At 44.6% G+C, this 8,943-nt stretch overlaps 1 protein-coding gene across 1 annotated transcript in view; it reads left to right on the top strand.

Annotated features, from left to right (window-relative positions):
* Positions 1 to 3,189, top strand: part of LOC103266054 (mucin-4) — a 9,573-nt gene extending 6,384 nt beyond the window's left edge. The window contains exons 7-8 of the mRNA XM_008063699.1: positions 1,977 to 2,139; positions 2,994 to 3,189. Coding sequence (XP_008061890.1) covers positions 1,977 to 2,139; positions 2,994 to 3,189 — 359 coding nt within the window. The remainder of the gene's footprint in view (positions 1 to 1,976; positions 2,140 to 2,993) is intronic.
* Positions 3,190 to 8,943: the final 5,754 nt, after the last annotated feature.

Here is an 8,943-nt window from a genome sequence, read left to right as displayed (position 1 = left end):
CGGGCTCAGGCAATCCACTCACCTCAGCCTCCCAAAGCGCGGGATTACAGGCTGAGCCACCTAGCCGGCTGAAAATGTAAACATTTACCCATTAGCTTTTTTGATTCAAGAGCAGGAGTGAACGGCCAGGCTCAGTGGCTCAGCCTTTAATCCCAGCACTTTAGAAGGCCAAGGTGAGTGGATTGCCTGAGCCTGAGGGCTCGAGATCAGCCCGGGCAACTTGGTGAGATCTCATCTCTACAATAAATAACAAATTAGCTGGGCGTAGTAGTGCACGCCTATAGTTCTGGTTACTTGGAAGGCTGGAGCGGAAGGATCACCGGAGCCCGGCAGGTCGACGCTGGGGTACCCGTGAGCCTGCATACCACTGCACTCCAGCCTGGGTGATGAAGTAAGACTTCAAAAAAAAAAGAAAGAAAGGAAATTTCTGTTTTATTTGGATCCAGGCCAAGGAGAAACTTCTCCTAGAATCCAGGTTAAGCCTCCTCCCTCCTGTGGCAGCAGGGTAAAATCCCTCAGAATGGCTGTATGTTGGGGAGTCAGGCTGGGGGAATGGGAGACAGTAGGGAGCAAAGACCCCCAGCGCATGCCTACCTGTGGCCAACCCCCATCACTGTTCTCTTTTGCACAGTAGCCCACAATTTTTGTTATACAAGTATCATATGTTATAGAGACTTTAGGAAACACAATTAGCAAAAAGAAGAGGAAAAAATATCTGTAACCCCAATCTCCAGAAACAACAATATTTTATACATAGTCTTCTGAACCTTTTATGCCTAAGAACTGGCACATATATCGATTTTTTAAGTCAGAATTTCACTGCCCCCTAGGCTGGAGTGCAGTGGCATGCTCATGGCCACCACAGCCTTGACCTGCTGGGCTCAGGTGATCCTTCCGCTTCAGTCTTCCAAGTAGCTAGAACCATAGGCATGCACCACCATGCCCAGCTAATTTATTGACTTATTGTAGAGACAATGTCTCGCCAAGTTGCTCAGGCTATCCTCTTGCCTCCACCATTCAAAGTGCTGGGATTACAGGCGTAAGCCACCATGCCCAGCTCAATTTTTTACTAAGGAATCAAATCAGACCTAAGTTTAGCAACCTCCTTATTAAGCAGTTATGAACATATTACATCATATATTGTGTACATATTCCCATTTGACTAATTTTATAATGATATGTTTGAATATCGTCTTATAATATCTTTTAGATATAATATGATAGGCCGGGCTTGGCGGCTCAGCCTGTAATTCCAGCAATTTGGGAGACTGAGGCAGGTGGATTGCCTGAGCCCACAGGTTCGAGCCCAGGCAACTTGGTGAAACCTCATCTCTACAATAAATAAAAAATTAGCAGGGCGTGGTAGCACACACCTGTAGTTCCAGTTACTTGGAAAGCTGAGGTGGAAGGATCGCCAGAGCCCAGCATGTCGATGCTGGGGTGGCCGTGAGTGTGCCACTGCACTCCAGTGTGGGCAACAGAGTGAGACTCCAACTCAAAAATAAAAATAAAAATAAATAATATGACAATAATAGTTACCATTTATTGAGTGCTTACTGTGTGTCAGACACTGTACTGAGTACTCTGCATACATTATCTCATTTAAATCTCACAGCAAGGTGCTATTGTTAGGAAACTGAGGCTGAAGGAGTTAAGAAATTTTCCCTAAATCATACAACTAGTTAATAGTAGAATTTGAGTTTCAACTCAGGTCTGATTAACTTCAAAACATATGCTCTTTACTAAAATATTGTCCACAGAAAACTCGTTTCCTTGGAAAGGATATACAGTAACTAATCTAGCAAGATCCTCTTGTTAAGCATTGCTGCTATTGTCATCAACCGCGCTGATCTGAATTTCCATGGACATACATATTTGTGTATGAATTCAACCTAAAGATGGAATTCTTGATTGAAATGGTATTACCTGAGTGTTGATCAGTTGCTTTCCATGTTAATCTGTGTCTTCCCTGACAGTGAATGTGAGCACATTGCAGAATTACTTCAAATGCAGCGGCTACCAGGGCTACCGCCTGGACTACAACCCCCGGAGTGGCTTCACCTGCGTGTCCCCATGCAGTGAGGGCTACTGCGACCATGGTGGCCAGTGCCAGCACCTGCCTGATGGGCCCCACTGCAGGTGCGTAGGGAAGGGGGCGGGAAGTAGAAGACAGTGCTGGGGGGAATCCAAGCTGGACAAGGGGTCCAGGAAACAGGACGGCTAATGAGAGAGATCAGGGACCAGAGGAAAAGGGACAATGGAAAAGAAGAGTTGAGAGTGTCTACTCTTGTGTGTAGAACACAGATGCTTTATTGTCTCTGAAACTCAAAGGAACCACAAGTGAGTATTAGGGCCGTTTAGAAGATGAGAAAACCGCAGCTTCGATGAGACAAGGAACCTGCCCCCAAGGTACCCAATACGTTAAGCAGCAAGGTATGGCTTCCAGAGTCAGCCTCTTCCACCTGATTTGGCTTCCTAGGTGGACACCCGACTGTCTCCTTGTGAGAAAGGAAACCACTGCTTGTGTCTAGGGCCAGGCCTGCCCCTCCTAAGATAGCGCGGTCTGGGGAGGCGCCTTTTGCTCCTCCGTTCATTAGCAGTAGTCCGAGGGGAGTGCAGTAAGTCTGCAGCGACATCCAGGCCTCTGGTCACCTCAGTACCGTCCATCAGTCCTCGCCCCAACTGCGGTTCCAGACCGGGTCAAAGGAGGGGCCGCGTGGAGCCGAGGGCGGGGTCCAGCTCTCGCTCGGGGCGGGGCTCAGGACCGGGGGCGGGGTTTGCGCATGCGCTCACCACCTGTGGTCGATCCCCATCGCGGGTCTCCTTGGCCCGGTGCCCTCGCCTCGGCCAGGCCTCGGGTCTGACTTGGCCTCTCTTCCTGCGGGTGGGTGGGCTTGTCCTTAAGGACCTCCTCTGGCTCCAACAGAAGAGGAGAGGCGGGCAGGCTGAGTCCCCGCCTCCCCGCCTTGACCGCCTTCTTTCTCGGTCCGCAGCTGTGTGCCCTTCTCCATCTACGCGCCCTGGGGCGAGCGCTGTGAGCACCTGAGTCTGAAGCTTGGCGCGTTCTTCGGAATCCTCTTTGGGGCCCTGGGCGCCCTCTTGCTGCTGGGGGTCGGGGCGTTTGTAGTCCTGCGTTTCTGGGGCTGTCCCAGAACCAGTTGGTCCTACCCCCTGGACTCGGAAAGCTGAGGCCTTGTCCCGAAGGGGCAGCTGCGGCCTAGGATACCTCAGGACCCACCACCCATCCTCACTCACACTTAAGGCCCTGTTGCTCTGGGGAGATTGGCAAAGGGAAGATGACGAAGGCGATCGGAATTCTTCAAGAAGAGTGAATCATGGGAATAAAGACAAGACTGTGGCTTGTCAGAAGGCACAGGTACACAGGGAGGGGCCATGAAGACCAAACATTCCTGGATGGGTTCACACACAGACACATCCACAAGGCGGACACACACACACACACACACACACACACACACACACACACACACACCAGAGTTGTTAATGAGACAAACATTCCTGGATGGGTTCACACACAGACACATCCACAAGGAGGACACACACACACACACACACACACACACACACACACACACACACACCCCAGAGTTGTTAATGAGATGATGGCTCTAAGTTAACCAAAATGCTTCTGTACACAAAACTCTTTGGTTTACATCTCATTAAATTTTATTTAAACAAGGTCTCCTGCCTTTTTGTGTCTTCAGAGCTAAGGATTCTATTCCTGATTTTTTTCTGGTGGCTGAGGGACTAGGTCCATGCCTTCTTCCAACCATCAGAAGGCACAGGGTGTGGAGGCTAAGTGTTGGGTGGGTGGTGGAGCAGGCAGGGGCAGGCTAGAGCCAGTCCTAACCCACTCCCAGTTATCCATGTTGCAAATCCTCAGTTGCTCCAACCCTGACTTGAGACTTGCTTCCGGTTCCACCGTCATGTTCCACACGCCCCCAACCCAACACAGGCCAACGCCTGGTCTTCCAAGAAAGAGGGCAGAGATACCCCCACATGGAGTATCCCAGACTCTCTCTCTCCCAAGACCATTCCCTGCTTTGCTGATGTCTGTCCATTTGTTTCACAAAAATAGCAAAAGATAAACACACAGTGTCTTTTCCTGTCTGGTTGCTGTCCCCACTGCCTGTGTTCCCTGGAGAATGGACTAAGCCATTTCAACTCTTTCCAGGAACCAACTCCAAGAGCATGCCGCCCACCTCATCCTTAGATCTGGGGTACCTGGTCCCTAATACACCTGGACCCCAGCTAGAGTCTTTTGAGGGTCTCCATCCCACAGTCCCTCAGCCCTACTCTGTCTCCACTTGTTCCCAGTCTTGCACATCATCCTCTCCCAGCAGACAGGACTTTTACACCTTGTAACAACTCCAACACTATTAGTCCTTAGCTCCTATGTCTAGAGAACTTCAATTCCAACTTTATGCGGAAACTGGGTAGCTGCCCTTTAGTCCTAAATCCCAAATCCCTGAAGAAAGAATCTGATTGGTCCAATTTATGTCATTTGTTCATCTCTAGTTCAATTAAATGTGCCATAGGGTCAGAAAGGAGATCACATGATGCAGACTAGGTTCTCAGGCTCACTCTGGTGGGTGCCTAAGAGATATTGAAGGAAGCGCCCAGAGAAATATGATCTTTGATCTCAACAGAGAGTTAAAACTATCCACTTTACATGGAGAATGACTTCCCCCAGCAGGTGAAGCCACTCTTCTATGTACAAGGCTATAGCTTTACTCTAATAGGTCCCAAGGCGTAATAAAATTTCCATATAAAACCACAGTCACAGCATTCATTTATCAAGAATTAAGCACACAGCCCAGATGTGTTCCTTGGTGAATCCTACTAAACTTTTAAGGAAGAAATTATACCACTTCTCTATAGTCTTTTCCAGAAGATAGAAGCCATGGGAATCCTTCCCAATTCATTCATCAGTATCACTCTAATACCAAAACCAGATGAATCATTACAAGAAAAATACAGACCAATATCTCTCATAAATATAGATGCAAAAATCCTCAACAAAATATCAACAAATTGAATCCAACAATTTATAAAAAGAATTACACACCACAACCAAGTGGGGTTTATCCCAGGTATGCAAGACTGGTTCAACATTCAAAAATCAGCTAATGAAGCCGGGCACAGTGGCTCACGCCTGTAATCCCAGTACTTTGGGAGGCAGAGGCAAGAGGATTGCCTGAGCTCAGGGGTTTGAGATCAGCCTGAGTAACATGGTGAGACCTTGTCTGTACAATAAATCATTTTTTAAAAATTAGCTGGGCATGGTGGTACATGCCTGTAGTTCCAGCTACTTGGAAGGCTGACGCATAAGGATCACCTGAGCCCAGCAGGTTGAGGCTGCAGTGACTGTGAGTGTGCCACTGCACTCCAGCCTGGGAGACAGAATGAGACTCTGACAAAAAAAAAAAATCTGCTAATGTAATCCATCACATCAACAGGCTAAAGAAGAAAAATCACACGATTATATCAATAGATGCAGAAAAAGCATTTGACAAAATCCAACAGTCATTCATAATAAAAACTCTCATAACTAGGAATAGAGGGGAAATTCCTTAACTTGATAGAGAACAACTACCAAAAAACCTACAGCTAACAGCCTACTTCATGTAGGATTTGCATTCCCAAAAGTGAAATACCTAGGTGTAAATCTAACAAAATAGGTGCAAGATCTAAATGAGGAAAACAATAAAACTCTGATGAATGATATCAAAGAACTAAATAAATGGAGGATATTCCATGCTCATAAACAGAAACACTCAATATTATCAAGCTTTCCTACATTAAGCTTGAAGCTTTCCTGCTAAGATCAGGAACAAGGTAAGGATGTCCTCTCTCACCACTGCTTTTCAATATCATACCGAGGTCCTAGTTAATGCAATGAGACCAAAAAAGGGAAATTAAAGGTATACAGATTGGAAAAAAAGAAATAAAACTGTTTTTGTTCACAAATAACTGTCTATAGAAAATCTAAAACAATTGACCAAAAAAAAACAAAAAAAACAAAAAAAAACTGTCCTAGATCTACAAAGCAATTATAGCAAGATTTCACAATATAAGGTTAGTATCCAAAAGTCAATTGCTTTCTTATGGGCCAGCAAAGAACAATTGGAACTTGAAATTAAAAATACATTATCATTTACATTAGCTCTGCCCAAAATAAAATACTTAGGTATAAATCTTACAAAATGTGTATAATATTTATATGAGAAAAATAACAAAACTGATGAAAGATTGCAAAGAACTCAATAAATGGAGAATAATCTATTTATTTGGATTCTGCCAACTTGGTCTATAGATTCAAAACAATCCCAATCAAAATTCCTGCAAGTTATTTGTAGGTATTGTTAAAATAGTTCTAAAGTTTATATAGAGAAACAAACAAACAAAAAAACCCAGAATAGCCAACTCATATTGAAGAAGAACAAAATCAGAAGCCTGATACCACCTGACTGCAAGACCTAGTATTAAGTTATAGTCATGAAGACAGTGTGGTGTTGATGAAAGAACCGACACATAGATCAACAGAACAGACAGAAAGCCCAGAATTGTGCTGCAACAACTGGACATCCACATGCAAAAAAAAATGAATCTAGACACAGAGCTTATGGCCCTTCATAAAAAGTAACTCAAAATTATTCATAAGCCTAAATGTAAAACTATATAACTCCTAGTAGGTAACACAGGAGAAAACTTAGATGACCTCACATATGATTATAACTTTTTAGACATAACACCAAACACATGATCTATGAGGGAAATCATTGATAAGCTAGACTTCATAAAAATTTAAAACTTTTTTCTGAAGGACAATGGCAAAAGAATGAGAAGATAATACTGGAAGAAAATATGTGCAAATGTCACATCTGATAAAAGACCATTATCTAAAATATACAAAGAACTCTTAAAACTAAATAATAACAAAATTAACAGCCCAATTTTTAAAATGGGAAGGAAAAAAACGGAACAGACACATCACCAGAGAAGATATTCAGATGGCAAGTGAGCATGTGAAAAGATGTGCAACATCATATGTCATTAGGGAACTGCAGACAATGAGAGACCACTACACACCTATTAGAATGGCCAAAATCCAGAACACCAACTCCAAGTGCTGACACGAATGTGGAACAACAGAAACTCTCACTTGTTACTGTGGGAAGGTAAAATGGTACTGCCACTTGGGAAGACAGTTTGGCAGGTTTTTACAAAACTAAACTTGCTCGTATCATACAGTCCAGTAATTGCACTCATTGGTATTTACCCATAAGATTTTAAATGTTATGTCCATACAAAAACATGCACATGTTCATTTAGAGAAGGTTTATTGATGATTGCCAAAACCTGGAAGCAATCAAGATGGCCTTCAGTGGGGGAATGGATAAATAAACTATGATACATTCTGGCAATGGAATGTAATTCAGTGCTGAAAAGAAATGAGATATCAAGCCATAAAAAGACATGGAAGAAACTTAAATGCTTATCATTCAGTGAAAGAAGTCAATCTGAAAAGACTACATACCTTATGGTTCCAATTATATGACATTCTGGAAAAGGCAAAATTATGGTGACAGCAAAAAGATGGTTGCTAGGAGCTGGGGGGAAACAGAGATGAATAAATGAAGCACAGAGGGTTTTTAGGGCCGTGAAACTACGTACTAATACATATGATACTCCAGCGGCAGATGCATGTCATTCTACGTTTAGCAAATGTGGAATGTCCAACACCAAAAGTCAACCTTCAGGTAAACTATGGACTTTAAGGATGTGTCCGTGTAGATTCATTAGTTGTAACAAATGCACCACTCTGGTGCAGGATGTTGATAGTGGGGAAAGTTTTGTGTGTGTGTGTGTGTGTGTGTGTGTGTGTGTGTGTATGTGTGTGTGTGTGAATGTGTGAGGGGATTTATGGGAATTTTCTGTGTTTTCCATGTAATTTTGCTGTGGATCCAAAACTGCTCTAAAAAGTAATGTTTATTAACTTAAAAATGATCTCAAAGTTTTTCAATGAATTAAGCTCATGCGGCCCTGCAGAGAGGTGGCTAGGGGCCGCTACCCAGCAGTTACAAGGAAGAAAAGGTAAATCAAGGCGGGAGGGGCCACGGGGGAACTCTGGAGCTGGTGAGACAATCCCTGCCTGACCACTCCAGTCCCAATCCTATGCCATGAGGGCTTTGTAATGTGACTTGAGGTGAGGGAGGCCATAAGGTTCAAAAGTTATGACTCATCCAAAACCCATCGACGACTCTTGGCAAGGGATTCTTGACCCAACCTGTGCAAGTTATACGAGTGCTGTGGATACCGTTTCATTAAATGTGGAGAGGGGAAACTGGAGAGAACAAAAGCAAGGTGACAAGCGGGTGGCAAGCCACCCCAAGCCCAAAGTCCCTCCTCCCTTTGTCCATCTTCAGACACTAAGCTTCCTCTCCTGCTGCTGAGCCATGGAGTGGGAAGGCAGGATTTATGTGCGACAGACAGGTCTGCCAGGAACAGAGGAGGTGATTAAGAGAAGGTTGGGGGCTTGCTAGAGCTGAAGGAAGCCCACAGATTGGGGGAGAGGAGGTGAGGACACTGGTGGAAGTGGATGCCTTCCAAGTAGGGCTGTCAGATATAGCAAATACAAATACAGGGTTTACAGTTGAAATTAAACTTTAGATAAACCACAAATAATATTTTTAGTATAAGAATGTCCCATGGGCCGGGCTCAGTTGCTCAGCCTGTAATCCCGCGCTTTGGGAGGCCGAGGTGAGTGGATTGCCTGAGCCCACAGGTTCGAGACCCACCTGGGCAACTTGGCGAGACCTCATCTCTACAATAAATCAAAAAATTAGCTGGGCGTGGTAGCACACGCCTGTAGTTCCAGCTACTCGGAAGGCTGAGGCGGAAGGATCGCCGGGGCCCAAC

This window comes from Carlito syrichta, unplaced genomic scaffold (assembly GCF_000164805.1).
Source record: "Carlito syrichta isolate Samal-C Ts95f unplaced genomic scaffold, Tarsius_syrichta-2.0.1 Scaffold306997, whole genome shotgun sequence".
In the NCBI taxonomy this organism is placed as follows: Eukaryota; Metazoa; Chordata; class Mammalia; order Primates; family Tarsiidae; genus Carlito; species Carlito syrichta.
The sequence above is the reverse complement of the archived record's forward strand: the minus strand, read 5'-3'. Positions and strand labels throughout refer to the sequence as shown.